The sequence below is a fragment of the Prionailurus viverrinus genome, chromosome C1 (genome assembly GCF_022837055.1).
Source record: "Prionailurus viverrinus isolate Anna chromosome C1, UM_Priviv_1.0, whole genome shotgun sequence".
NCBI lineage: Eukaryota > Metazoa > Chordata > Mammalia > Carnivora > Felidae > Prionailurus > Prionailurus viverrinus.
In genome coordinates, this window is record NC_062568.1 from 120,606,741 (window position 1) to 120,634,271 (window position 27,531).

The following is a 27,531-nucleotide window of genomic DNA, read 5'->3' on the forward strand; positions in this document are numbered from 1 at the left end:
TTGGAGCTTCAGATGGTTCTCTGGACCTGCCCACAGGGACCCAGAGGGACCATCCTGGCATGGGGGGAGGGGAGCAGGGCAGCCGCTAACCATGGCCAAGCTCATTCTCTCTTCTTTCACTTCTGGATCTAGAAGCAGGAAGTATTCTAGGTGGGGGGGGGGGAGTAAGGAGGTGGGGTAGACTGAGGAGGAGGAGCGGGCTTCTAGCACCCCTTACCCTTGGAGGGGGATGAGGTGCTCCCAAACAAGGAACACAGAACCAGCCGCCTTCTCCACAATCCTTCAATTGTTTCTTAGCAACTGATTTCCCCATCACTTGAGTCATCTTATCAAATCCTCTGCTATTTTCATAAGAGTCCTCATAAACGGGTGTGGGCCGCTCTCTTGCACTTTGCCCGGGATATTTCAGGGTTTCTGCGCAGGCACACCATGTAGATACCTGGCATCCACAAACTTAATACCCCGTCCATGATGCGTACATGTGTCATTCAAATAGCACTCACCCTTGACCCACATGCTCAGTTAACTCCCACCCCACCCCACACATGCGCATGCCCTGCTTTTACCTTCATCCCATTTCAACATATTTGTATTCTAGAACCTCTCTGTGCCAGGAAGGCACTGGAGAGAGAGTGGTGGCAAGACCAGTCTGTCCTCAGCAGGTCACAGCCCAATGACAGAGGCATACACAAACAATGAAAGCATGGGGTTTGCAGCCAGACAGGGCTGCGACAGGCTGTTCATTCTCCATTAAAGACTCTCTGGTGACCTCAGGCCTGTTACCCTCCTTGAGCCTCAGAGTCTTCATCTGGTAAATGGAATAATAACGGTACCCACCTGGTGAGTTTGTTCTGAGGATTAAATGAATTGACGAAAGTGAAGTCGATAGAACAGGGCTTAACACACAGAGCCAAAGAAGTATAAGCGATGATAGATGGAAATTAAATATGATGTTTGTGGGGCACCTGGCTGGCTCAGTTGGTTGAGCATTCGACTTTGGCTCAGGTCATGATTTCAAGGTTCATGAGTTTGAGTCCCGCATGGGGTTCTGTACTGACAGCTCAGAGCCTGGAGCCTACTTCAGATTCTGTGTCTCCCTCTCTCTCTGCTCCTCCCCTGCTCACACTTTCTCTCTCTCTCTCTCACAAAAATAAATAAACATTTAAAAAATAATTTAAAAAATGATGTTTGTAAGGGGCATGGCACCAGGCTCACCACCAGAGTGGCTGTCTTTGCCAGAGAGAAACAGACAAGGTCGGTGCGGCATCAGGAGGGTATTCTGGGCAGGGGAGAGTGTGGTGGTTGAGGGGGCTTCACTGAGGAGGTGATCCTTGAGCTGGATTTAAAGGACTGGGTAGGGAGGGGCCCTGGACCAAGGGTTCAGCTAATAGAAAGGTGAAGAGACAGGAATCTTGATAAGACATTCAGAGAAATGCAAATCATTGACAAATCCTACAAAGCCCCATCATAAACATGCCTACACGTGTGCATGCAGACACACACACACACACACACACACACACACACACACACACATACCCCTCCTAAGTGGGCCCACAGCTTAAGGAGTGACATTTGCAGAACTAGTCCAGGTTTGGACAAGAGGCTTGCTTTGGCAAGGAAGGCTGCCGCACCTGATGCTTTTCCTCCAGAAGCTAGGTGCACCCCATGGACCTGGCATCTTTCACATCCAGGCCCAAGGCAGGATATGTTCCCAGGTGCCTGTCCACCCAGCTTTCCTGAGCCCACAGGAATGAGCCTTACTGACCAAATGATGGGGAGCCAGGAGCCTGCCTTGGGGCCCCCGGGCCCAGCCAAGATGGGGCTCCTCAGAGAGTGGCATATCTGAAGATGATTCCAGAAAGGCCCCTGGAGCCAGAAGTTTCTGGCCTGGTCCTGGAGGCCCCGGGTCAGAGCCTGGCCCGAGCCTCAGGCCTGGGTGAGGGTTGAACTGCAAGAGCAGCCCTCCTACCCCATTCTGCCCTGGTAGCTCTCCTCCCCGGCCCTGATGGCTATCTCTTTGGTTCAGTGTAGACTCTAGGAGACATCGAACATGTCCCGGCCGAGCAGCAGAGCCATTTACCGTAAGCTCCCCCACCGGTCCCCTCTCCCCTTCCCCCCGCCCCAACCCACTGCCCTCAGGGGTCTCCCTCCCCTCGCTGACTCCCCGCTGTAGTTGCATGTCTCCCCTGCCCTGTTCTTGTGTCTCCATCCCCTTGCTTTGCACCCCTGCAGTGCACCGGAAGGAGTACTCACAGAACCTCTCCACAGACCCCACCTGCCTGCAGCACAGGGTGGAGGTGAGTAACCCTGAGGAGCTGCTCTCTGCCCAGGATCTGGCCTGGCTGGAGGCAGAAATATGTGAGGACAGCGGTCCCTGCAAGGACTTGAACAGCCCACTGTCTCAGAGAAGAAATGTCTGGACTTGAGTTCCCAGGGCAGACACAAACAAGCTACTTGGAGGCTGGCACGGAGGCTCTGGCCCTGCCTGGCTGGACAACACTGGCGCTGTGAGATCTGGTTGCCTGAAGGCCTGTCAACACTGCAGGGAGAGCACAGGCTGGAAGGACGTGGTGGGGAGGAGCATATACCTGACCAGGCTGAAGTATCTGGGGTAGAAACAGCCCCCGGGCAGTGGCAAATTTAGGCTCTCCGGGAGAACAAGCAGAGAGGGGCACAGGGGCGGTGGTCTGGAGGCTCACAGGGCAGCAGAGGTGGGGCTCCCTCAGCCAGCTGGGCTGGGGCCAGGAGTCCTGGGCTTCATGACAGAGGTGGGGGCTGGGAACAGGCTCCATTTAGGCCTGGCAGGTGAGAGCAAGAGGAGACATGTCCAGGATGCCAGGCGTTTTCTCATGAGGTCAGGGACCCCTGAACATGCAAGCAGCGTGAACTCATGGAGAGGCACTGGGGACTGGGCAGAGAGCAGGGCAGGGGGATCAGGCAGATAGCTGCCCCCCAACAAGGGCCTGGGGGCAAGGACAAGGGGTGGCATTTGGATGGAAGAAGGCAGAGGTCTCCTCGAGGAAGGAGAATAACCGCAAAAACGTGATCAGAGCAGCCGTGGGCAAGGCTCTGAGTGGAGACAGATGACTATGGACCTCGCCGGGCAAGAATCAGGGAGGGGGCTCTTAATCTTCCTGCACGACTGGGAAGGGATGGACTAGCAGAGGTGGGAAAAGCATTCTGGGTACAGGGAACAGCATGAGAAATGTCAGAGAGGCAGGAATGCTAGGTCAGTGAAGAGAAGGACCAGGCTACGACGGTGGATTCCCAACTGGGGCCAAGGAAGGCAGGGACAGAATCTGAAGGTCCTATATTCCACTCAGAGGAGTGCAGACTTTATTTGTTGGCTCTTTGGAACCATATCTACCACCATCCGGCCCCTTCAACTGGCCTGGACTGTTAACGGTCATGATTGTCCTTCCTCCAGACTCTGAAACCCTTTCATGCAGCTCATCAGACCCTGACTTGGGGGCCCTATCCTAGCCCAACCTGGCCCTCCCACTGACCCTTGAAGGCTTCTATATGGGGATGGCCTGGGACATCCCTTACAAGGAGGGATGTCTTCCTCCTCTGCTGCCTTTCCACCACCCCAGCCCTGCCTACTACAACCTGTGTGCCCCCTCTCCAAACCTCTTTTCCCCCTCAGCACCTGATGACATGTAAGCTGGGGACTCAGAAAGTCCAAGAGCCCAAGGATGCCCTGAAGAAACTGCAGGAGGTGGATGCTCAGGGCCGGGTGTGGAGTCAGGACTTGTTCCTGCAGGTCAGAGATGGCTGGCTCCAGCTGCTGGACATTGAGACAAAGGTCAGCCCTCCCACTGTCCTCTGCAATGGATCATAGCTACCATAGATCGTAGAAAAGCAGGCACCAGGCACGGACATCACCCTTCCATGCCCCAAAAGGCAGCCAACTGTCCCCATATACAATACACACCCAGGCCTAGGAGGAGATGGGGGACAGAGGCACAGGGGTCAGGGAAGATGACACACCTGCCCCAGGCCACTAGGAGAGCTGAGGCAACCCAGGTTAGGAGTTTCCAGGAGCCACCATGGCTCTCAGGGGCCTCACAGCCCAACTCTCTGTCTGGCCCAGGAGGAGCTGGACTCTTACCGCCTGGACAGCATCCAGGCCATGGATGTGGCGCTCAACACTTGCTCCTTCAACTCCGTCCTGTCCATCACAGTACGGGAGTCAGGCTTGCCAGGCACCAGCACTCTGCTCTTCCAGTGCCAGGAAGTGGGGGTGAGTGACCAGGGGTAGGATTGGGGAGAGAGTGGGTATAGGGCCCATCACTCTCCCCCTGACACTCCCCACACATATACATAGCCTGACTGACTGCTGCTTCCTCCAGGCAGAGCAACTGAGGACCAGCCTGCAGAAGGCCCTGGAGGACGACCAACAGCAAAAGTAGGCAGTCTCTGCCCCGGCCCCCATCAGGACCTCAGGACTTGGGCCTGGGAGGGCCAGGCCCTGGCCTCACATCTGGGGGAGCCCAGAGGCCTGTGGCCCAACCAACCTGGGCCTGGAACTGGGAAGGGACCAGGCTGGGACTTGCCAATGGGCATAGGGCAGAGGCTAAGGCCAGGACCAGGGAACACTGAAGACTGTCCCTGGAGACTGACATGGGACCGAGAGGACCTGGAGGGCAGGCAGATGAGGCAGGGTGGAGTCCCAATGGAGACCAGGGAGCAGGGCAGGTGGGTCTCCTGGAGAGAGGTGGTAAAATCCCTCAGTCCTGGGGCAGAAATATAAATAGAGACTCTGTCCCAAGAACCCCATCAAAACTGTGTCCCCATTATGTGCTCACCAGACCCCAGTCTGGAGCCCCAGGCCAAAACAGATGGAGGGGGCCTTCTCCGGAAAGACCGTTCCCTAAGGAGCAGTTACCCCCTCCGGAGCAGGGGCCCTCTCCAGAACAGCCCTACTGGATGACCCCAGAGCACAGTAAGTCTGGGGCATGAGGGCAGATGGAAAGGAAGGTTTGGAACAAAGATCAAAGAGCCTCTGGGCCATGGTCCCCTTACATTGCAGACATGCCACCATCTCCAAGGTCCCTGCCACGCCACTCCAGTGCCCGAGAACCAAGCACCTTCACTCTCCCTCCTCCAAGCCAGTCCCCATCCCCCGAGAACCCAGAGAGGGATGAGGTAATTATAGATTGTCTTGGGTTTGCTGAGGCTTTCTGGGCCTGGCCCAAGGGAAGACATCAACCCTTCCCCTGCGCCCAGGAGGCCAGGTGCCAGGATGGCCAAGGAAGGCCTAGGGCTGAGGAGGGATAGGGAGGTTTGGTCGGACCCTGGACTGGGCCTCAGGCTCCTGTTGGAGGTGGGGAGGGGTTGGGAGCAGGGTTGGGCATTCCAGGATGGGCCCAACTGCCCATTCAAGGGCATGGGTTGTTTGGGGTCCAGGAGATACTAAGCCACATCCTTAGAGACATCGAGCTGTTTGTGAGAATGCTGAAGGAGGCCCAGGCAAAGAACAGTCATAAGAAGAAGAGACTGGGGAAGAAAAAGGGCAAGGATCAGTGGGGTGAGTGCTGAGGGCTGGGGGAGAAGGGTGGGGGGTGTGGTCCTGGGATCATCTACAACCCACCACCCTTTCCCCCATCCCCTTTAGGGATGACACAGGCACAGTACATTGAGTGCTTCCAGAAAGTCAAGTACAGCTTCAACCTCCTGGTATGTGGCTCCTCACAAGTTCCACAGCCCTCCCCTTGCCCCATGCCAGCAGCGCCCTCCTCTCTGGTCTTGTGGATGCCCCAAATCCTTTCCTTCTCTAACTTCACCCCTTAGAACCTCCCCCTCCTCCTCGTGGGACTCCTTTGGAGCATGCCAGGCTCCCAACCGAAGCTCTGAACAATTATGGGGCCCTGTGGTCCTGGTAAAGGTAGGGAAGGATGACGGGTAGTAGCACATAACGCCCTGTGTCCCCAGGGGAAGCTGGCCATCTGGCTGCCGGAGAAGAATGCCCCTGAGTTCGTGCACATCCTCTTCCAACTTCTACACTTCGTGAGTTTGGGGATGATAGGGTGATAAAGAGAGACAGGCTCCATTAAGATGGAGCAGAGGCCACGGTGGAAGGCAGGGGGGCAGAGGGAGGCTGTGGGGTCTGCACCTTGCTCACCACAATACAACCTCCTCATTGGTCCCAAGATACCATCCCGGCTGTGTGCAGAACCCCTCAACAAGCTAGATGGGCTGGGGTCGGAGCCGGGGGCACCAGGGATCCAAGAGACACAGGAAAGAGCAGGAGTCCTGAGGCTACGCAGCACTGCAAGGGTGGGAAGCCAGGGATTCCAGGCCCTTCCACTCCTCCTTAGCCGTGGGGGAGCCTGGGCTTCCTGACACCTTCCATTTCTCCCCTAGATCCTGGCCCAGTGCTCGGAGCCCGGCCTGGCCACCCGAGTGATTTCACCCCTCCTCACCCCCAAAGCCATCGACCTGCTGCAGTCCTGCCTAAGCCCACATGAGAGTGACTTCTGGAAGGGTCTGGGTGTGGCCTGGACTACCAGCCGGTGAGTGAGGACCAGGCCTGAACTGAACCGGGGTGAGGAGCATGGGGGCATCAGGCACGACACTGGAGATGGCAGGCTCTACATTGTCACAAACCAGAAATATCTCAAAACAAATTCAGGGGGGACCCAACATGGAGTTCCCAACTTTTTATTAGACTGACTATAAACAATTAAAAAAACCCAAAACCTACCACTCACCGTCACCCACCACTGAAGGAGAAAAGAACAATGCTTCCCAAGAAAGCAGAGCTGGCAAACTTCTATTAAAATATTTTCTTAGGGTGCCTGGGCTCAATCGGTTAAGTGTCCCACTTTGGCTCAGGTCATGATCCCGAGGTTCGTGGGTTCAAGCTTCATGTCGGGGTCCGCACTGGAGCCTGCTTTGGATCCTCTGTCTCCTTCTCTCTCTGCCCCTCCCCCTGCCCCACTCACGCTCACTCTCTCAAAAATAAACATTAGAAAAAAACTTCAGGGGCACCTGGGTGGCTCAGTTGGTTAAGCGTCTGACTTCAGCTCAGGTCATGATCTCACGGTCTGTGAGTTTGAGCCCCGAGTCAGGCTCTGTGCTGACAGCTCAGAGCCTGGCGCCTACTTTGGATTCTGTGTCTCCCTCTCTCTCCGCTCTCCCCAACTCACGCTCTCTCTCTGTCTCTTTCGCTCTCTCAAAAACAAACATTAAAAAAAAAAACTTGTAAAAAAAAAAAAAACCACCTCAAAAATTAACAACATAATAAAGTAAAATATTTTCTCATTTTTGCCAAGGACAAAGTGGAAACTGTCTCAATCCAGCCAGAACTTAAGAATTACTGACATAAGAGATGCAAATGTAACATCGATAAGGGCTGGCAACCAACAGGCCAAGGGGGTGAGAGAGAAAGAGAGATCCCACACTGGTATTACTGTGAGAGGGGCAGTGAGCTAATCAGGCCACGGCAATGAGAGAGCCATGGGGAGTGAGCGGGAGGTGAAACCAGCTGGGATATGCTGAGCAGAGGCGTCAGTGAAACATTCACCAGACACAGGGTGGCCCGGTCCTCAAGAGAGAGGTCCCAGCTGGCTTGTGGGTTTAAGTCAGCACAGAAGTGACAGCTGGAGCCCTCTAGAGACTAGCGCTCCAGAGGGAGCCCAGGGAGCTCCCTTAAATCAGTGAGGCCTGCCAGAGCCCGTGAGAGAAGAAGGGACACTTCCATGTGTTGGTGGCCAAAGAGGTCAAGGAGGCAAAGAGAAATGCCAGGGAGTTAAAAGGAGAAACAAAAGAGCAGAGGCATGAAAACCAAGAGAGAAGAGGGTTTGAGAAAGAGAGAGAGGCGTCAACCAGGAAATGAGCCAGCTGTGCTAGTGAGTCTCTTGCCAAATGTGGAGGGTTCTTTTCATTTCAGCCTCATTAGAAGAATTTTTTGTCCAGTCCATCTAAAGACATGAATTATGGCCCAATGTAACTTATTTACCTTATTGTGGTAGAATATGCATTAGACAAAATTTACCATTTTAAAGTGGATGATTTGATAGCTTTAGGTATCTTCTCAGTGTTGTGCAACCATCACCACTATCCATTTCCAGAACTCTCCCATCACGCCAAACAGAACTCTGTACCTGTTCCTCCCTCTCCCCAGCACCTGGTAACTTTTATTCTCCTTTCTGTCTCTGTTTCATTTTTAAATATAAAGTGAAATCAAATGTGCCCTAAAATGTTCTCCAATTTCTTAAAATGACCACAAATCAGTGAATGAGTGAATTGAAAGACAAGCACAAAAAAGAGACTAACCAAAAGGATGTAAAAACCCTCAAAAGAGTTGAGTTTGGGCAAATTATATTTAGGTGACTTGATTTTAGGCAAACTGACCAGAAGTTATAAATAACACTAAATGGGGTGGTAATCTGGAAGGAGGGAGACCACACAAGGCCAGTATTGGGCAGGGCATAAACATAATGTGGGCAGGGCATAAAGACACATTCTTAGAAAAGAGAAGGTCATAGAATGACTGCCAAAAAGGAGTATTAGCAGGGCCAAGGGAAGACTTGAGCAAGTTTTTAGGGTAAAGAAAAGGAACCAACTAAAAAGATTCATAAGAGGAAATGGGGGCATCTGGGTGGCTTGGTCTGTTAAGCGTCCGACTTCGGCTCAGGTCTTGATCTCACAGCTCATGGGTTCGAGCCCCACATCAGGCTCTGAACTGATAGTGCAGAGCCTGCTTGAGATTCTCTCTCTCCCTCGCTCTGTGCTTCTCTCTCTCTCTCTCTCTCTCTCTCTCTCTCTCTCTCTCTCAAAATAGATAAACATTTAAAAAAGATTCAGAAAAGGGAATGATTTATTTGTTCCCACTGAGTAGATATTTATGAGCTCTTTCCAATGTGCTGCCCACTGTACTCAGGATAGAGCTCTCAAGGAGCTCCCTGGAGTAAGAAACACAGGCACGTGGGACGTGTGTGTAACACAGTGGGAGAGGAGCAGTAACCCAGGCTATTCCAAGAGGAAATGATCACTTCTGCCCCTATGAGGAAGGGAGGGAACTTCCGCAAGCTGAGTAGGGATTCCCCGGGACAGACAGGTGGAGAAGACTCTTAGCAGCTCGAGCCTGCCCTTCCTGCAGTGGGTGCGGTGGTGGGGGTGGGGGGTGGGGGAGTGGCAGGGGGCTGGGAGGCAAGTAGCAGCCCCCACCCTACATTAACCACAGCAGCTCCTGTGACTGCAAGGTGAAGTCCCACACACTAGTTAGCTAAACAGAAAGAGATCTGATGCCAAGAAATGAAAAACAGGTTAGAAAAACACTGCCTGAGGCCCTGAGGGGGTCTTCCAGCCCTAACAGTCTTCGGTTCCACCCCTTTGATCCACATCCCAAGTCAGTGCCATAAAGTGCCTAGTGTGTTCTTCTGGAGTTGATGTATCTGCACTTCACAGGCAGAGGTGAGGCTAGCCTACAGATACTCACACGGTGGGATGCGTTCAGCTGAACTGTGTGCCCCTGTGTGGGTGTCTGGGGCCTTTCATCTGTGCACACGGACCATGACCTCCCTTACCTAGAAGATCCGGCCATCCCCTCCCTCTCCACATCCAACAGCCTGGCACGGAGTGGACTCAGCATTGTTCTCTCCCCAGGGCCAACTGGACAGGCAGTGAACCCCTGCCCTATCAACCCACATTCTATGATGGTTGGCAGCTTCCAGAACACTCCAACCAGGTAAGGGGAGCTTAGCAAAGAGTCCTGCTCAAAGCCCTGATCTCTGGCTACTTTCTGCCCATTCGGTCCAAACCACGGTCACATGACAACTAAGTGGTAGGCGGGGCCACGTGGGTGCCCAGATCTGTGTGGTGGACAGGCAGGGGAGCGGATATGGGACAGGTTTGTGTGTGAGTGGGTCTGTGGTCTGATACCCCAGCTCCCCACCGCCATGTTGGCTGACTGCCTGCTCCTCCTCTCTCTGTTCTTTCCCTACAGGCCCCCTCAGGATACCAGGACTCTACTTCCCTCCGGTATGCCCTGGACTTAGTCAGGGCTGTATGATTCTGGGGAGGGAGGGATGGGACTGACCCTGTGGATCTGTGGCTTCTACATCTCAGAGACCGTCTGGGCTCTCTTTTAGCCAGACATGCGTGTGTACAGCACATCCCTCCCCTACCTCGGGTGAGAAAGCAGTTTTTTTACCTTCCCAGACTCCAATCCTTCTCGTGATACTGTCCACACATGCCTCTGATTTCCCAGAGCTCAGAGATAAAGCGCTCAGAGGAGAGCTCAGACATAGAAAAGTCCACTCCTGGAAGAGTCTTCAGAAATCAGAGACATTTCAGACCCCTCCTGCCTGCAGAAGCCCCCACCCTAAGCCCCACCTTACACTGACCGGCCACTACACCTCTGTGGCAGCCGAAAAGTCACCACCAGACTCCAGGCAGGAGATATCTGGGTCTCTGGGGCTGGGACAGGGACTCAGTCCCTGAGGCTCCATTCTCCAGCCATCCTGACTCTGCGTGTGGTTGGGGGGGAAGCCCCGCGTTAGGGAGCACCTACTTTGCTCAAGAGGAGATACAGCACCATGGCCCTCAGCCCGGGGACCCCAACCACGTGCCCTCCAGCCCCAGACTTGCCAAGCCAGCCCTGAAAATGCAAGTTCTCTATGAGTTTGAAGCTAGGAACCCACAGGAACTGACTGTGGCCCAGGGAGAGGTGCTGGAGGTGAGACACGGGCTTGAGGCCTAGAAAAGAAGATGGTGGTTGGTGGGAGCCATAGGGGTTGGTGGTCCAGGTGTGGGGCTGCTGGAGCGGGTGGCCTAGATAGGGAGAAGGAGGGTGAGGAAGGGCAGGAAGGAAGAAACCTTTGTGGGGGTGTGGGGGTGGACAGAAGCTCGGGTGACTGAGGAGTTAGGGGTGATTCTTGGCAGGTTCTGGACCAGAGCAAGCGGTGGTGGCTGGTGAAGAATGAGAAGGGACAGAGTGGCTACATTCCCAGCAACATCCTAGAGCCTCAACAGTCGGGGTCCCAGAGCCAGCCGCCTTCTCGGGTACTACCCAACCTAGACTATCCAGATGCTCTAAGTCGGAGGTGGGGGGCAGGAAGGATTCAATGACAAGCGGAGGAGATAGCCCTGGTGTGATTTAATCAGTAGTGTCGCAGGTTTCCTGTGTGGCAAGTTTATCATGGGGCCAGAGCAGAGATCAAGTCTTGTCCCCACCAGACAAGCAAACCATGAAACGGGATGAGTGATCCAATAGGAGTCAAGAGAAGGGGCCCAGATGATGGGGTTTGTGGGTAGAAATGAGACGAGATGGCCTCTCATCTCATCTCCCCTGATTCTAGGCTCCAATGCTTCAACTTAGCTCAACGCCTGAGGAAGTCACAGCCTGGCTGCAGGCAGAGAACTTCTCCACCATGTAAGTGCCTAGCCCCACAGGGTGTGTTGGGAGAACCTTCGTAAAGGACTCAGATAATAACCAAGGAAGCCTGGAGACCCAGAATATACACGCAGTGCTACCTCTGCTGAGTTAAAGAGAAGAACGGGCGTGCCCATGCCCTTCTAGAGCACTGAGTGAGGAGCCTCCGCCTCCGGGAAGGCGGCAGGACCAGAGGGAATTCAGGAAGAAACTCAGCCGCCAGCCACCCCTTCCCACCACAAAATTCTCTTCCAGGGCATTTCTCTGTTCAAACCCAGGAGTTCTGACACTGGTTTAAGCCGACATGGGTATCTTACTCCTTCACCTCCAGGCACCCTGCTCCATGAGTCCTCCTGTAACCCCAGCCTCCAAGCCCACACAGCTCCTCATACGATACTCCAAAATATACCAAGCCCCAAGTACTCGGGCCCGAGTCCTTCTGCTCTACCACTGGCAGCTTCTGCTGTTCTTGTTCCCAGCACGGTGAGGAGCCTCAGGTTCCTGAGAGGGAACCAGCTGCTTCACATGAGACCTGGGGAGCTTCAGATGCTGTGTCCACAGGAGGCCCCACAAGTCCTGGCGCGGTTGGAAGCTGTTAAAAGGATGCTGGGGGTGAGGACAGCCGGGGGCCCTGACCCCCGCGGGAAATTCAGGATGCTCCCTGGGTGGGAACGAGAGTGCCAGGTGGACAAGCCTGCGGGCCCAGCCCCGGGCTAGAACTGAGTGTGGCAGGTACCGGGAGCAGGGCATATTCACCCAGAGGCTCGACTCCACCCACTCAGGCATGCCTCGAGGCTCCAAGCCGGTTGATGGCATGAGCTCTGGGGGTCCCTCACCTGGCAGTGGCCTCACCTCGGTTGTTTTCTTTCCTCAGATGAGCCATTAGGCACCAACCCAAACACCTCTAAGACCAAGACCCTCTCACAAGCAAGATGGCAGATCTGATTCTTTGTGGAGCCCTGAGAAATCCACTCTGAGGTCCCCAGTTTGCAGTGAACCCCACACCCCAGCTCACACAGCAAAGAGGATGAGCAAGCCCGGAGGTTGAGACAAACGGTTCCCCTTCTCGCTGTGTTGAGGGACCCCCCTCTCCCCCAGTTACCACCTATTTATTGTATCTCTTTCCTAAGCCTGGAGCACTAATGCCAGATTGGTCAGGTCTCCGTTCAGCACCACCCCCCCCCCACCCCACCCCCGCCTCCCAATAAAAGCATCTTTGAGCTTCGTATGTTCCTCCCTGAAGCTTCTTCTGGGCCTGATGGGGGCCCAAGGCAGGGAGGCGGGGAGAGGTGGGACACCGGGCATGAAACAGCAGCAGCCCCACACCATCCCTGGGCCGGACTGTCTGAATTGAGTGGGAATCGCACTGCAAACCTGGAGCCGAGAGAATTTGAGAATTATGGCCCAAGCTCTCCTTACCCTTTCTAAAACAAACTCCAAAATCAGGAAGGCTATGCTCACCATCTTTACCCTTCTGTGTACATGCTCCCAGTAGGTCCCCAGGCACCCAGGAGAGCTGGGGCACCACACTGCACAGAAGCAAAGGGTACTCGGGCTGACAGCGGTAGGTTCGGGTCACAGTCACGGGTGATCCAGAGAAGCACTAACAAGCACGGCAGTGGCTCCAGGCTCTACTTGGCAACTGCCTCTTTTTTTTTTTTTTTTAATTTTTTTTTTCAATGTTTATTTATTTTTGGGACAGAGAGAGACAGAGCATGAACAGGGTAGGGGCAGAGAGAGAGGGAGACACAGAATCGGAAACAGGCTCCAAGCTCTGAGCCGTCAGCCCAGAGCCCGACGCGGGGCTCGAACTCACGGACCGCGAGATCGTGACCTGGCTGAAGTCGGACGCCTAACCAACTGCGCCACCCAGGCGCCCCGGCAACTGCCTCTTTTAATGCGACTGCTGCCCCCTCCTGTTGGGTGAGCCAACCTTGAGCTCCCTGCCCCACTTGCCTCTTTGGTGGCAGAGCACAGGGAACATTGGCCTGGAAGGTGAAAGTCCACCAAATGGCTGTTTGAACTATAGCAACTCACTGCCTGGGTCCCTGTTTTCTCAAAGGTTCAGTAAAGAGTGTGGACTGTTTGTTGGTGGCTTCCAATATTTAGTACACATGGCCTTTTTAAATCTCATAGCTGTCTTGGACTCTTCTCCCTACCTAACAGAGGTTATACTCTTATTGATTTAGTTAACAGTAAGTCTACAAAGATGTGCCTATGGGTCAACAGCCTTGGAGGGTTAAGATGTGCCCTTAAGTCTCTCTTTTGTCTGAGCCCCACATTTTACCCTATTTTTAAAATTTCTATACAGATTCCTGGGGCTCCCCATTAGAGATTCTGTTTCAGTGGGCCTGAGGTGGGCCCAGGAATCTGCACTTTTTAAATGCTTATTTATTTTGAGGGGGGGGGGAAGGGCAGAGAGAAAGCAGGACAGATGATCTGAAGCAGACTCTGTTGACAGCAGAGAGCCTATTGTGGGTCATGAACCCACAAACCAGGGGATCATGACCTAAGCTGAAGTTGGGCACTTAACCAACTGAGCCGCCCAGGTGCTCCAGATTACCCTATTTCTCAAAGGCCTATGTCAGTCCCTCAAGTTCCTAGCCTCCGAAAATCACCTCTTAGCTGGTAACACTGAATAGGGAAGCAAAAGCTTTCCTTCACAAAAGAGAATACAGGAAGTCTGACTGCCAAGGGCCAAAGTTAACCAGAAAATTAATTTCTTGGAATGGGCAGAGGGAGATATTAAACCATGGCCCTCTGGGACTTCATAGAGCTGAAGGAATCCTAGATCGAGGGAATGATTTCAGGACCAGGGGGAAAAAAAGGTGTTTTAGCACAGGGCTCCCCAGATGTCCCAGCAAAGACTGAGGTGAGGTGAGGGGCTGTTTGGACACCCAAGCACAGGGGGACCGGCACAAGTCTCGCTAGTAGGCAGACCTAGGTGTGAATCCCAGGCCCCCCATGAGAACTTAGGCTTAGAAAGGCAACTTAACTTCTCCAAGCATTATCTTCTATAAAATGGGCATAAAACCTATTTCACAAAATTGTTGTGAAGCTTTCATTGGAATAAATTAGCAACCTGTATGAAATATCTAGACTCTTGCCTGGCATATCATAGGTGTTCAAACCATGTTCGTTAGGTCAGGTTAATTTGTGACTGGCCTTTTGTGACCTTGGAAGAGGAATCCAGGCATGTTAACTCATGTGCCCCTATGTGTTTGCACTTCTTTCCCTCTTCCTTTTAGTGACGTGTCCTTACAAAAGTCCCAACCTTGGGGCACCTGTGTGGCTCAATCGATTGAGAGTCTGACTCTTGATTTTGGCTCAGGTCCTGATCTCATGGTTTGTGAGTTCGAGCACCACATCAGGCTCTGTGCTGACAGTGTGGAGCCTGCTTGGGATTCTCTCTCTCTGCCCCTCCCCCACCCGTGTGTGTGTGTGTGTGTGTGTGTGTGTGTGTGTGTGTGCGCGCGCGCGCGCGCGCGCACACACACACACACACACACACACACTCTCTTTCTCTCAAAAAAAAAAAAAAAAAAAAGTCCCAACGTTGGTTCAGCAAACTAAGGGAGACATGTGATTTCCCACACACACATTAGGGGGCTGGGGCTCAGTGTCCTGAGAGGCCATGGCCAGAAACCTTCCAAGTAGCTGCCTCCCCACCACCCTCCACAATAGCAATTCCCTGGTGGCCAGAGTCTCAGTCGCTCTGTGGGTGAAAAATGAACAAGCCTTTTATAATTGGAAAAAAAAAAAAAAGGAAGACGGTTTTATTGCAGCCTAAGTGAGGAGCACAGCTGCCTGGGACACACAATCTTCCCAAAGAAGAGAGTGCCCCATGAGAAGGAATGTTTAATACAGGGTTATATACAGTTTTTCTGTTACATCAAGAGTTACAAATCATCATGATGAAGCACATTGCAGAAACTCACAAACTTTATCTTAATGCTTTTAGTATGTGCAAGGTTGCAGGCTTCTGAAGTATGGGAACAGAACTTAGGGAGATTTTTACCCTTTAGTTTGACATATTTCAGGCTATTTGCTAACAAAGCAGACATACAATGTGTGCTCAGGGCAGATAGAGCCCATGCTTTGAAGTTTGGTGAAGTCATTCTGACCTTGGTAAAAGTAGAACTTCCCTGGGAGCCTAGGAGCAGGGCCCCAAACATTGTAAGTTGAAAATTTCCTTTACTATTTCCCCTTTTGATCAATATTCTTTCCTCAGAACGCACTGATGATCAACCTAATTTCCAGGGTGCCTGGCTGGTCTGCCCTGGGTCCATCAAGTCTCTCGTCGCTAGGTGTGAATATATATGTAGTTTTTACGTACAATTCTTCATTGGGAGGAATCTATTGTAACATAAATAATGGGAAACTTAAACGTGATATATGTTCTCTATTAGGTCTAAATAATAAGCAAACATACTACATGTGCTTGGCTTAGATTGTCTAGTTTTACAGTTGATATAACAGTTATAACAAAGATATGTGGACAGTAAAAGAATTCCAATAAGTAGAATCTGAAGAAACCAATGTCATGTTGGAACAGACTCAGAAGAAAAAATCCAAAGAATCCTTTACATACATTTTGATAAAAGGGTAGGGAAATTTATGAGTATTTATGAGGAAAGATAAAGCATGTGCAAGAAGCAAACATAACATATATTCCCATGTTTCTTTGGAGTGGTGACTTAACCTCAGAAGAAGGCAAAATTCAGTCCCTGACATCAGGTTTTCGTAGGGTAAAGAAAAGGGGCTATGGGCATGCTCCAAGAGCTTGTAAAACTTGGATGGGGTCTTAGGCTCATTGTCTCCGGTAAGGAATGCAAGGCCTTGCTGGTTCATAGGCTGAAACCATATCAATTGACCTTGAGTCCAGGCTTCTGCAGAGAAAGCTAGTGAGTTTGTTAGTGGGGTCTGAAAGACATAATAGGTGATTAAGGGGAAACAGCTGTCTGAAAAACAAGTTTTAAACTTTTTGTTAGTTTTAACTTCATTAACCCTATGGGGCACAGTTTCAATTCTTGAGTTATGATCATTCCTTAATCTTGAAGAATTACAACAATAACCATTTTGTCCATGTCTTTATTTCTTTAGGTGAGGTAGGTTTGGGGTAAAGAGCAGTTTTTACAAATCTTAGCTCTAACATGCCTATGTGCTAGGCTAAGCAGAAGTTTTTAATTTAAAGGTCAGAGCAGCAGGGGAAATAGAAGCAACACGAGTCAGACATGCTAAGTTTTTTTTTTTTCCTGTTATAATTTCCCATTGTCAATGCTTCATTCCATTTCTATGGAACCTGGGTGGAGGTCCATCCTCCATAACTGCTGCAAGCCAAATTAGGACGCAGTAGGGTCTTTGCAATGGAAGGAACTGATGTGTGCAGGACTCAATTTTTGGTCCCTTGTGCTAATGGAGGAGAACTATCTGAGAATTTGGATATATTCCCACATAGTTTAGTACTATATGACATCCTTAACTTTATCCCCAAGTATATTTTAAAGAAAAGTAGCAGTATAGTTAAACCCATCATTCCCTCTAAAATTGATCTATATCAACGGGTATCCAAGGGAATAAATCAGTAAGTAAACCAGCCCCAGCCACCTTGGAAAGGGAAGTGTGGTGGTCAAGGGCTTCTTATAGCCAAGTGGCTTGCTGCCCGATTTTACCTATATGGATTTTTATTTCCCAAGAGGGGCTCATACAGGTGCAGCAAGTGATGTTAGCCATCATATAGACTCTGCCTTAGCAAGCAATCGAGCAATCAATAAGAGGCATTTTTATGGAAACAAAAGAAAAACACAGGTTAATGGTTGGAGCAAATTATAAACCTAGTGTCTGAATCTCAAGTGCTACCAGTGAGATTTTCAGATGTCAGGCTGGAAGCATCCTCAGATGGAGCGACAATCAGGCAGCAAAAACTAGATGGGTTTTTCTGAATCATAATTCAAATGTCTCTGGTGATCCCAGGCACAAAGATAGTCTACACACGAGTTTTGTGGCAATTTCTCTGAAGCTGACCTCAAGTTGTCTAGCATCTGTTTTTAGGGCTTTAGGGCAAAAGGGCAGTTTTAGTTAAGACAATGGAAGATTGGAGAACTTAGTTTGGAGAGCCATAGCAAGATATTTGAGGAAACCAGAAGAATTTAGGATCTAGTCTGTTTATTTATAATAAACAGTATTAAAATCTATTATCTATAAATATGTGTTCTTGAAACATATTCTTCCTATACTCACCCTCATTCTTTTTTAAAAACATTTTTTTAATGTTTATTTATTTTTGAGAGAGAGAGAGAGAGAGAGAGAGAGAGAGAGAGTCCAAAGCAGACTCTAGGCTCTGAGCTGTCAGCACAGAGCCCAATGTGGGGCTTGAACTCTTGAACTGTAAGATCATGACCTGAGCCAAAGTTGGACACTTAACGGACTGAGCCACCCAGGCTCCTTTAATCACCCTCATTCTTAAAGATAGCCAAACCAAGACTAATTGGTTTGTAAAACAAGTCCAGTCTTAACAAACTTGGCCTAATTATTTGCATATGCTCAACAAGAACAGTAACTGACCATACAGATTCTTTAAAACTTGCTTTACTGGAACTTTTTATAAGGAGTCTCTAGTTTAAACTTTAAATACCCTCTTGAGACCAGAAGCCAATCTAAATACTTGCCATCAAACTTGCCTGTAACCTCTAGATTTGGGTGAATTCCTCTTCTCAAGGTCCCCAAAATATCCTGAGGTTCTTGGACCTGCCAGGAAGTGACATTCTTTCCTTACAAGTAAGGCTGCTGGGAACTCCACAAGGAAGGGTATCAGGCCAACATTTCCAAGGGGGCTCTATTAGCTTCACAAAGTCAACCTTAATTCCTTAAAACTCTCTGGTCATATCTGACTCTATGCATGTCTTTTTCAAATATGACATTCCAGTCAAAGCCTTGATAATATAACCAATGTTTCTAATGGTGTCCTGTTACAAGGAGAACATATTTTTATTGAATTAATGCAAGTAATTATAATTGCCATGAAAGAAAGTATACTGATTGAGAGTTTCTGAATTTCCGAGGGTTCAGGTAGGGAGAAGAGTTAAATGCCTCAATTTGTTCACAAAGGAATATTTTATCATACTTCTGTAGATCATAGATATCTTAAAAGAAAGCTTCCTCAACCTGAAAGAGCAAACATTAGAGACCCAACAATATTTTAAGTAAGAGTCATTAAAAACTATAACCATCTTTCTCAATCCATTTATCTCCATGTTATCAACTTTTTTTGAATGCTTTTTCTATTCTAGAAATTTTTATTCAGCCTAGTTTTATGATCTTAAAGGTATATCAAATACTTGTATTTCTCAAAAAGTTCCTTTTATGAGTCTCCTTGAAGATGAAACACATTTGGCAAGAGCATCAGAACAATAACTATAAATGACAAAAGACTAAACATGGACATGGTTAAGAATCTGATATGAGAGTTCATTATAATATAGCCAGCAAGGAAATCTGGTTATTTCTGTGACACACAGCATTTCAAGAATCATAATATCAAGCAATGACCTTACAACAGGACATATTAAAACTTTAGGAATTTCATATATTTTCTTTTTTTTTTAAGTTTATTTATTTGTGGCGGGGGGGGGGGGGGGAGGGGAGCACAGGGGAGGGGCAGAGAGAGAGAGAATCCCAAGCAGGCTCAGCGCTGTCAGCACAGAGCCCGACACGGGGCTTCCTCTCACAAACCATGAGATCATGACCTGAACCAAAACCAAGAGTCGGACGTTCAACTGACTGAGCCATCCAGGTGCTCCTCATGTATTTTCTACAACAGTTATAGCATTTATCCATACAATACAGCCTAAGGCTTATTATTTGTTTCACAATACTTTCTGAGTAACTTAACATACCAAATGAACAAGCTTAATTAGTCAAAAAGACTATTTAGGATTTGAATTTCTAGGAACTTTGTTTAAAAAAACTCAGAATGTTTTAAAGCTTGTGTCTACATGGGGTCATAGACTGTTACAAAACTTAATATTTAATTACTGTTTAACCAAAGTGGCCATAAGAGATTTTATGGAAGGTTGTATAGCTATCAGCAAAACCTGGCTCCTTTAATATTGAGAAGATTTAGCTTTTTAAAATAACCAAACACCTGATAGAAACAAATATGGAAACCTTGTTTTTCTGGGCAAATAACAAAGAGGAAAAACCTTGTTTATAATTTCTTATCAAGAGCACGCCCATAATCCAAGAAATTCTTGTCTTTTTTTTAACAGAAAGAAAAGCAAATTTTAATTTTATATCAGTGTACTTTAAAAATTCCTTTATTCCTGACCACACATAAAATTTTTTTCAAGGATTCCCCTTCCCAAACTTTCTACAACTTTCTTTCTTATTTAGGTTTTGTCCTAAAATTTCCCTCTCTAAATAACCAGTCTCCTTTCAGGACAAAATTATTTTCTCAGATGCTGCTTCTAGGCTTTCAGTCATCTGAAGAAAGCATCATGTGGCCCAAAGGAGAAAGTACCCCTTCTCTTCGGAGCTGAATGGTTCAGTCTCTCATATTTCTAGCCAGAAAATTTATTCAAGCCTTACGTTAATAATATCAGCATAATGCCAAATTAAAACAACCAACCCATCAACTCGCCCCTCTGGGTTATTCCCACCTAGAGAACATTACCAGTAACCTTTGACAGCTTGAATAAAAGTCAGAATCTTCAACTCAAATTGAGGAGGTCTGGGTATCAGAACTCACCACATAGATCTGTCACGTGCTGAGAAGTCAGAGGGGCACAAAGGGCCCATGCTGGTACCGAGGACCAAGTTCTCTATGACACCCCGGATGTTGTCAGGTAAGTTGCTCTGATATCCTGACGACTATGCCAAGAACTGTCCATGAAAAATGAACAACCTTTTAGAATTACTAAATAAAAAAATAATAAAAAATTTTAAAAAGGAAGAAAGTTTTATTCAAGCCCAAGGGAAGACAGCTGCCCAGAACACACAATCCTCACAAAGAGAGTGTCCCATGAGAAGGAATGTTTAATACAGGGTTATATATGGTTTTTTGTTACATCAAGAGTTAGAAATCATCATGATGAAGCACATTGCCGAAAATCACAAACTTTGTCTTATGCTTTTAGTATGTCAAGGTTGCAGGCTTCGGAGGTATGAGAACAGAATTTAGGGAGGTTTTTATTCTTATCTTTGAAATATTTCTTTTGGGTTATTTACTAATGAAGTAGATGTGCAATGTGTGCTCAGGGTAGAAATAGAGCCCACACTTTGAAGTTTGGTGAAGTCATTCTGACCTTGGTAAAAGTAGAGCTGCCCTGGGAGCCCAGGAGCAGAGCCCACACACATTAAAAGTTGAATATTTCCTTGATCACCTCTTGGGGTTTGTTCACCTCCTCTACCTCCCCACCCACCCACCCACCCACTGCTGCTGGAGAAATAGGGTATGAAACTCACTCTCCAGGACTAACCAGGGCCCTCACCGCTTGCGTTGTTGCTCCTCCAGCCCTGACCGGCACTATTAGCCAAGTGAGAGCAACTCCACCGCGGGGGAGCGCAGAGCCCCATACCCAACAGCCACCTCCGCTGCCCAGCCTCCAAACCCAGAAAGTGTAGAGGGTGCACGGCGCGCGCGCGGCTTGCGGACACTCGCTGGAGGGAAGGGCGACGGGTGGGGGCGGAGCCAGAGCGCTCGCGTTGGCTCCGCCTACTTACGTGGGCTATAAAGCCCCGTGCGTTCGCAGTTTACCGCCAGTCCGCGAAGGCGCGGGGAAAGTATCGTCATGTCGTTGTCCGAGTCGACCATGGTTCTGGGTTACTGGGATATTCGCGGGGTGAGTGCGGTCTCGACCGCAGAGCCACTAGGTCAGGGAGATGGTCGTGGAGGCGGCCGGGGGCTCAGGGTCAGAGACCTCTGAGAAAAGGGGTCTACTCAGGGCCCCCGCGTCTCTCTCCACGGAGCAGCCTGCCCCAGCCGAGCTCCAGGACCACGGGGGCCGACCCCATCCCGCCTCTGGGATCGCGGGCCCCGGAGAGGGCTGAAGATACCAAGCTGCCTTGGCCCATCTCGGGGCGGGCGGGTGGGGGAGAAGGTGGTGGACGTGCCGCTTAACTACCGCCTGGGCATGTTGCACGGCCTCCACAGCCTTGGAAGGGGCAGTTGGCGTGCGGGGGTTGTGGTCAACTGGGCGCCGCGCAGGCGCTGACCGGGGAGGGGCTTTCTCCCTCAGCTGGCGCACGCCATCCGCATGCTCCTGGAGTTCACGGATACATCCTATGAGGAGAAACGGTACACGTGCGGGGAAGGTAATGCAGCTCCGGGTGTCCGTGCGCCCCAGCGCTAAGCCACTGGCCCTCCAGCTGTCCCTGTCTTCCTGTGTCCAGAGGGTGGCATCACAGCTGAGTCGGCTGGGACGTCTGCCCCAGTCCCCCGGGAGCGCCCCGCTGTGTCTCTGGTGGGGAGAGATGGAAACATCCTTTATCTGGAGCTGGGGGTCCTCCTTCTGCCATGGTCCCGCTGCGTCTGAACAGAGACGTAAATAGTTAACCTTGAGGGCCTGGGAATGTGAGGTATTAGGATCAAGTTATTTCCTTAGACCTTCCCACACTCCTCAGGCAGGATGTTAAGGAGGTTGGGTTCCACTTCATTCTCTTACAGCTCCCGACTATGATAAAAGCCAGTGGCTGGACGTGAAATTCAAGCTCGACTTGGACTTTCCTAATGTAGGTGGCTTTAGGAGAAAGGGTGGCAGAAGGGAAGGCTGTCAAGTATATCCTTGCTTCTTTCCTCTCTGGTCTAGGGGGACCTAGAAAAGGGGCCCTTAACCGGCATACAATAAAAAGAATTCAAGGGTGCCTGAACTTGGATGGAGAAAAAAATTACATTTTCATTTCCACTGACCACTGACTAAAGGTTAACAATTCCTTCTTTTGTGAATATAGACAATAACATTGGTTATTAGCTATGGCCGTGACCTTGTCACTAGCAGAAATTGGGTATTTCCATATTCTATTATACATGTGGCAGATACTGTACCTAAATATTATTTGCATGCATCATACTTTGAAATTATGATAGTCACACCTGCTTGTTATTTAATGCATTAATTACTATAATTTTGTTTCTTTAATGCCTTATAAATTGTGAAAATAAATATAATTTGCTTTATGCATTTAAAAATCTTATTCTGAGAAAGGGTCCATGGAATGCGTATATACATACACACACACAGAGAGATTAAGAATCCCAGCCTAGACTCAAGTGGGGACCCAACTGCTATTTTCTACTTCTTGGCTTCTTCCTCCTGACACAGCATCTTGTCTCTACTGTTCATGCCCTACAAGTCTCATCTTCCCCAGGAGAGAGAGGCAGGGAGGCAAGAGAGAGTTGGTTGTTCACCTGACGTGTCCTTTTCCTTGCAGCTGCCCTACCTCGTGGATGGTAAGAACAAGATCACCCAGAGCAATGCCATCTTGCGCTACATAGCTCGCAAGCACAATATGTGTGAGTGGGGTAGGGCTGGTGAGGGAGACCAGGCTGGTGGTTCTCCTGAAGGTGGGTAATTCCAAGGGTCGTTTCTGGTCCTTTGGCCTACAGGTGGCGATACAGAAGAAGAAAAGATTCGAGTGGACATCATGGAGAACCAAATAATGGATTTCCGCATGCAGCTGGTTCGACTGTGCTACAGCTCCGACCTTGTGAGTTTCCTTAGCAGGCAGGCATCAAGGAAAAGGCCCATTTAGAAACCCAAGCATTAATTCTGTTCCATTCTGGTACTTCTGCTTTCCCACCAACTCAGTCTGTCAGAATGGGAAACAGAGCTCATTTATTGTGGGGGCGGGGGGGGGGGGTGTTCATTTGTCATATAACTCTGGTGTTGGCCCCTCTTCCTTTCTGTCCTGCCATCCCTACTGAAGGCAGTAAAAGGAAGGCACCTGGAGAAGGGGGCCACTAAATGTCCATCACTGGCCTGTGCCCTGACTATTGACAACTATTCTCTCTCTCTTTCCCTCCCTTCCAGGAAACACTGAAGCCTCAGTACTTGGAACAGCTACCTGGACAACTGAAACAATTCTCCTTGTTCCTGGGGAAATTCTCATGGTTTGCAGGGGAAAAGGTAGGAAGAAAGGAAAGGGAGAAGATGCCTTTCTATCTCCCCAGTGTTAATGAACTCTCCAGAACTGACCATCTTATTGTTTCTCTAGCTCACTTTTGTGGATTTCCTCACCTATGATGTCTTGGATCAGAACCGTATGTTTGAGCCCAAGTGCCTGGATGAATTTCCAAACTTGAAGGCTTTCATGTGCCGTTTTGAGGTGATGCTCCCTGTACCTTTCCCTTACAAAAACACTCACAAGCTCCCCTGGTCCCCACGGGACCCCACTGTCATAGATTCTTAACACCAGCGTTTGCATAAAGGGATCAATGGTTGGACACTTCTAAACCTTCCAAGTCTTGGGAAGGACCTGGCTTCTACACCCTAAAGGCACTGTCTACATGAAATGGCAGCCAGGGGAGGGAAGGATGGTGTGGGGCAGGCAGTGTGTGAATGTCACTGTTCTGGAATGGGTCTGTTGGACTGGATTAGAGTCTTTATCAGGTTTGGCATGCTTTTCCTTCAGGCTTTGGAGAAGATCGCTAACTACATACAGTCTGACTGCGTCATGAAGATGCCCATCAACAACAAGATGGCCCAATGGGGCAACAAGAGAATATGCTGAGCAGGAGGCGAACTTGCACTGCTTGTTTTGTTCCATCCTGCCCCTCGGAGGCCTGTACTGTCTCTTCTCTGCTCTTTTCAATAAATAGCATTTAAGCTGATGGTGTCTAGCTGCATTTCTGTTGGGAGTAAAGGCCAGAGGGGAGTAAGGATACATGGAGCATTTCCAAGATGTGAATCCAATCACTGCCATACTGACAACACCCTGTACCCCGACCGTGTTCAAAGCTACGGGTTCTTGCCCAAGCCTTGAGAGCAAGCACCAGAAACAAAGCTCAGATTGCACAGTTGTAGAGAACAGGTGTGTTAAATGGGACTGGAGTCCCTGTGAAGATGTGGTGTAGATACCAAGCGAAGCTCTATAATGGTACCGTGGACTTCATGGAACTGGAGTTCAGAAGCAGACCCTTATATGTGGGAATGTAGTGTGATAAAGACAGAACTTCAAACTGGTGGGTTAACCAATAAATAGGATTGGGGCAATTACTTGCCAATTAGAAATAATAGAGGGGTGCCTGGGTTGCTCAGTCAGTTAAGCGTTTGACTCTTGATTTCAGCTCAGGTCATGATCTCGTGGGTCATGAGTTCAAGCACAACTCGGCTCTGTGCTGACACTGGGAAACCTGGTTGGGATTCTCTCTCTCTCTCTCTCTCTCTCTCTTTCTCTCTCTGTCCCTCCCCTGCACTCACTCTCTCTCTCTCTCTCTCTCTCTCTCTCTCTCTCATAAATAAACATTAAAAAAAAAATAGAATCCTACCTCCCACCATTCCCTAAGACAAACTCCTATGACTACAACCTAAGGCTCAACACTAAACACCAAGCTGTAGAAGTATTGATGAAAATGTAAGAATATTTATGATCTTAGGTTTCTCTAAGACATTAAAAAAGCCATAAAAGGAAATATTTTCAAATTGAATAATATCAAATTCAAAAATTTTCTAAGAAAAAGCACAAATAGGCAAAAGTAAATGGCAAGATGACAAGTGAGACAAAAAGTACCCAGTATAAAGACTATCTAAAGAACTGGAAATCATCAAGACTCTTTTTAAAAATGGGCAAAAATCAGGGCACCTGGGTGGCTCAGCTGGTTAAGCATCTGCCTCTTGGTTTCGGCTGAGGTAATGATTTCATGGTTCTTGAAATCAAGTCCCGTGTCAGACTCTGCACTCAAAGCATGGAGCCTGCTTGGGATTCTCTCTTTCTCTCCTTCTGCCCCTCCCCTGCTCTCTCTCTCTCTCTCTCTCTCTCTCTCAAAATAAATAAACTGGGCAAAAATCTATGAACAAAGGATTTACAGAATAGAAATACTCATGGCCAAAAACAACCCCCAAAACCTGTTAAAAAGATGTTTATAATCCAAGAATTGCAAACGACAACAGTGAGAGACCATTTTTCCACCTACCAGATGAACAAAAATTAAGAAGTTTGTGAAGCGTTGGCAAGGCATTTCCTACTGGCGAAGTTGTAAAATAATATAGCTCCTTTGGAGGATGGTTCGTTCGTCAGTATCTTCTAAAATTCAAATCATGTCCTGTAACCCAACAATTTCCATCCTGATACAAACTCACCCCTCACCTAAGGTATGTACTAAGATTGTGGTATTGTTTGTGATGACAAGCAAAGACCCTGTCAGTGCCCATCAGGAGTGTGGAATACCATAAGGGAAGTAAAGAATGAGATTGAACTGTGTGAACAAACATGGAAAGAGCCTCCAAGACACATTGTTGAATTTTTAAACTCAGGTTGCAGATGAGCATGTATGGGACGATAGCTTTTATGTTTTGAAGAAGGAAACCATAAGGCAAGCACTTTCTACAGATACATTTATGTATGTGAATGCACAGGAAGGGTCTGGAACGACACACCCAGCAGCACTTACTTCAGGCAAATGGGAGAAAGGCCCAGGATGAAAGTTAAAGGGGATATTAGAGAGAGGCTAAGCATTTCTTTTTTCTTTTTCTTTTTTTATTTTTTTGGTAAAGCCATAGTACATTGGGGACTGCCTGTACTGAAATGTACATTTTAAAAGGGTGAATTTCATGGCTCCTGAATTCTTGTTTTGTTTTACTGTGCTATATGGTTTTTTTTATTGTTTTTAACTTTTATTTATTATTGAGAGAGAGAGAGACAGAGCATGAGCAGGGGAGGGACAAAAAGAGGGGGGAGATACAGAATCCAAAGCAGGCTCCAGGCTCTGAGCCGTCAGCACAGAGCCCGACACGGGGCTCGAACTCACAAACCGGGAGATCATGACCTGAGCCAAAGTCGGATGCTTAACCAACTGAGCCACACAGGTGCCCCATACTGTGCTATATGTTTTTTTTTAATTGATGTACAATTAATATACAATGTTATATTAGTTTCAGGTGGACAACATAGTGATTCAACAATTCCATACATTACTCAGTGCTCATCATAAGTACAGTCACCATCTGTCACCATACAACGTTATTAAAATATTGACTGTATTCCCTGTGCAGTACTTTTAATCTCCATGACTTATTTATTTTATAACTGGAAGTACCTACCTCCTAATTTCATTTGCCATTCCCCCACCCACCTTCCTTCTGGCAACCACCAGTTTGTTCTCTATATTTAAGTTTGTTTTAGGGGTTATTCCTTTCTTCATTTGTTTTGGTTTTTAGACTGCACATATACGTAAAATCTTTCTGTCTGGCTTATTTCACTTACATAATACCCTCTGGGTCCGTCCATGTTGTCACAAGTGGCAAAAATCTCATTCTTTTTTATGACCGAGTAATATTCCGTGTGTGTGTGTGTGTGTGTGTGTGTGCCACATCTTCTTTACCCATTCATCAACCTATGAACACTTAGGCTGCTTCCACATTTGGCTATTGTAAATAATGCTGCTATAAACATAAGGATGCATATATCTTTTCAAATTAGTGTTTTTGTTTTCTTCTAGTGAATACTCAGTACTACAATTACTGGATCATTTGGCATTTCTATTTTTAATTCCTTGAGGAGCCTCTATACTGGTTTCCACAGTGGCTGTACCAGTTTGCATTCCCACCAACAGTCCACAAGGATCCCCTTTTCTCCACATCCTCATCAACGCTTGTTATTTCTTATGTTTTTGTTTCTAGCCATTCTGACTGATACGAGGCATTTCCCTGATGATGAGTGATGTCGAGCGCCTTTTCATGCGCTGGCCATCTGTATGTCTATTTTCTCCTTTATTTTTCTTTAATTTTTGTAATGTTTATTTATTTTTGACGGCAAGAGAGAGCATGAGCAGGGGAGGGGCAGATTGGCAGACACAGAATCCGAAGCAGACTCTGGGCTCTGAGCTGTCAGCACAGAGCCCGATGTGGGGCTCAAACTCACGAACCGTGAGATCATGACCTGAGCTGAAGTCGGTTGCTTAACCAATGGAGCCACCCAGGCACCCTGTCTATTTT

At 48.6% G+C, this 27,531-nt stretch overlaps 2 protein-coding genes across 2 annotated transcripts; both read left to right on the top strand.

Annotated features, from left to right (window-relative positions):
- The first annotated feature begins 2,053 nt into the window (after window positions 1-2,053).
- Window positions 2,054-12,100, top strand: EPS8L3 (EPS8 like 3). Its single transcript, XM_047868855.1, has 17 exons — window positions 2,054-2,084; window positions 2,236-2,300; window positions 3,650-3,808; window positions 4,097-4,246; window positions 4,356-4,411; window positions 4,815-4,948; window positions 5,036-5,151; window positions 5,413-5,533; window positions 5,621-5,682; window positions 5,938-6,012; window positions 6,370-6,518; window positions 9,616-9,697; window positions 9,956-9,990; window positions 10,468-10,687; window positions 10,894-11,013; window positions 11,310-11,383; window positions 11,863-12,100. The coding sequence occupies exons 1-17, from the start codon at window positions 2,054-2,056 to the stop codon at window positions 12,098-12,100; spliced, it is 1,887 nt and encodes a 628-aa protein (XP_047724811.1).
- A 9,015-nt stretch (window positions 12,101-21,115) lies between these two features.
- Window positions 21,116-24,209, top strand: LOC125171529 (glutathione S-transferase Mu 3). Its single transcript, XM_047868716.1, has 8 exons — window positions 21,116-21,222; window positions 21,619-21,694; window positions 22,047-22,111; window positions 22,811-22,892; window positions 22,986-23,086; window positions 23,410-23,505; window positions 23,594-23,704; window positions 24,011-24,209. Exons 1-8 carry the CDS (start codon window positions 21,172-21,174, stop codon window positions 24,107-24,109), a joined length of 681 nt encoding a protein of 226 aa, XP_047724672.1. The 5' UTR covers window positions 21,116-21,171; the 3' UTR covers window positions 24,110-24,209.
- The last annotated feature ends 3,322 nt before the right edge of the window (window positions 24,210-27,531 follow it).

What these genes read in the sequence shown, in the direction of transcription:
- LOC125171529 (XM_047868716.1), top strand. Translation starts at nt 21,172, where the DNA reads ATGTCGTTGTCCGAGTCGACCATGGTTCTGGGTTACTGGGATATTCGC. An exon ending in GTTACTGGGATATTCGCGGG is followed by an intron (nt 21,223 to 21,618) that starts GTGAGTGCGGTC and finishes TTTCTCCCTCAG; the next exon opens with CTGGCGCACGCCATCCGCAT. An exon ending in TCGACTTGGACTTTCCTAAT is followed by an intron (nt 22,112 to 22,810) that starts GTAGGTGGCTTT and finishes TTTTCCTTGCAG; the next exon opens with CTGCCCTACCTCGTGGATGG.
- EPS8L3 (XM_047868855.1), top strand. Translation starts at nt 2,054, where the DNA reads ATGTCCCGGCCGAGCAGCAGAGCCATTTACC. An exon ending in GCCTGCAGCACAGGGTGGAG is followed by an intron (nt 2,301 to 3,649) that starts GTGAGTAACCCT and finishes TTTCCCCCTCAG; the next exon opens with CACCTGATGACATGTAAGCT. An exon ending in CAGGACTCTACTTCCCTCCG is followed by an intron (nt 9,991 to 10,467) that starts GTATGCCCTGGA and finishes TCCATTCTCCAG; the next exon opens with CCATCCTGACTCTGCGTGTG.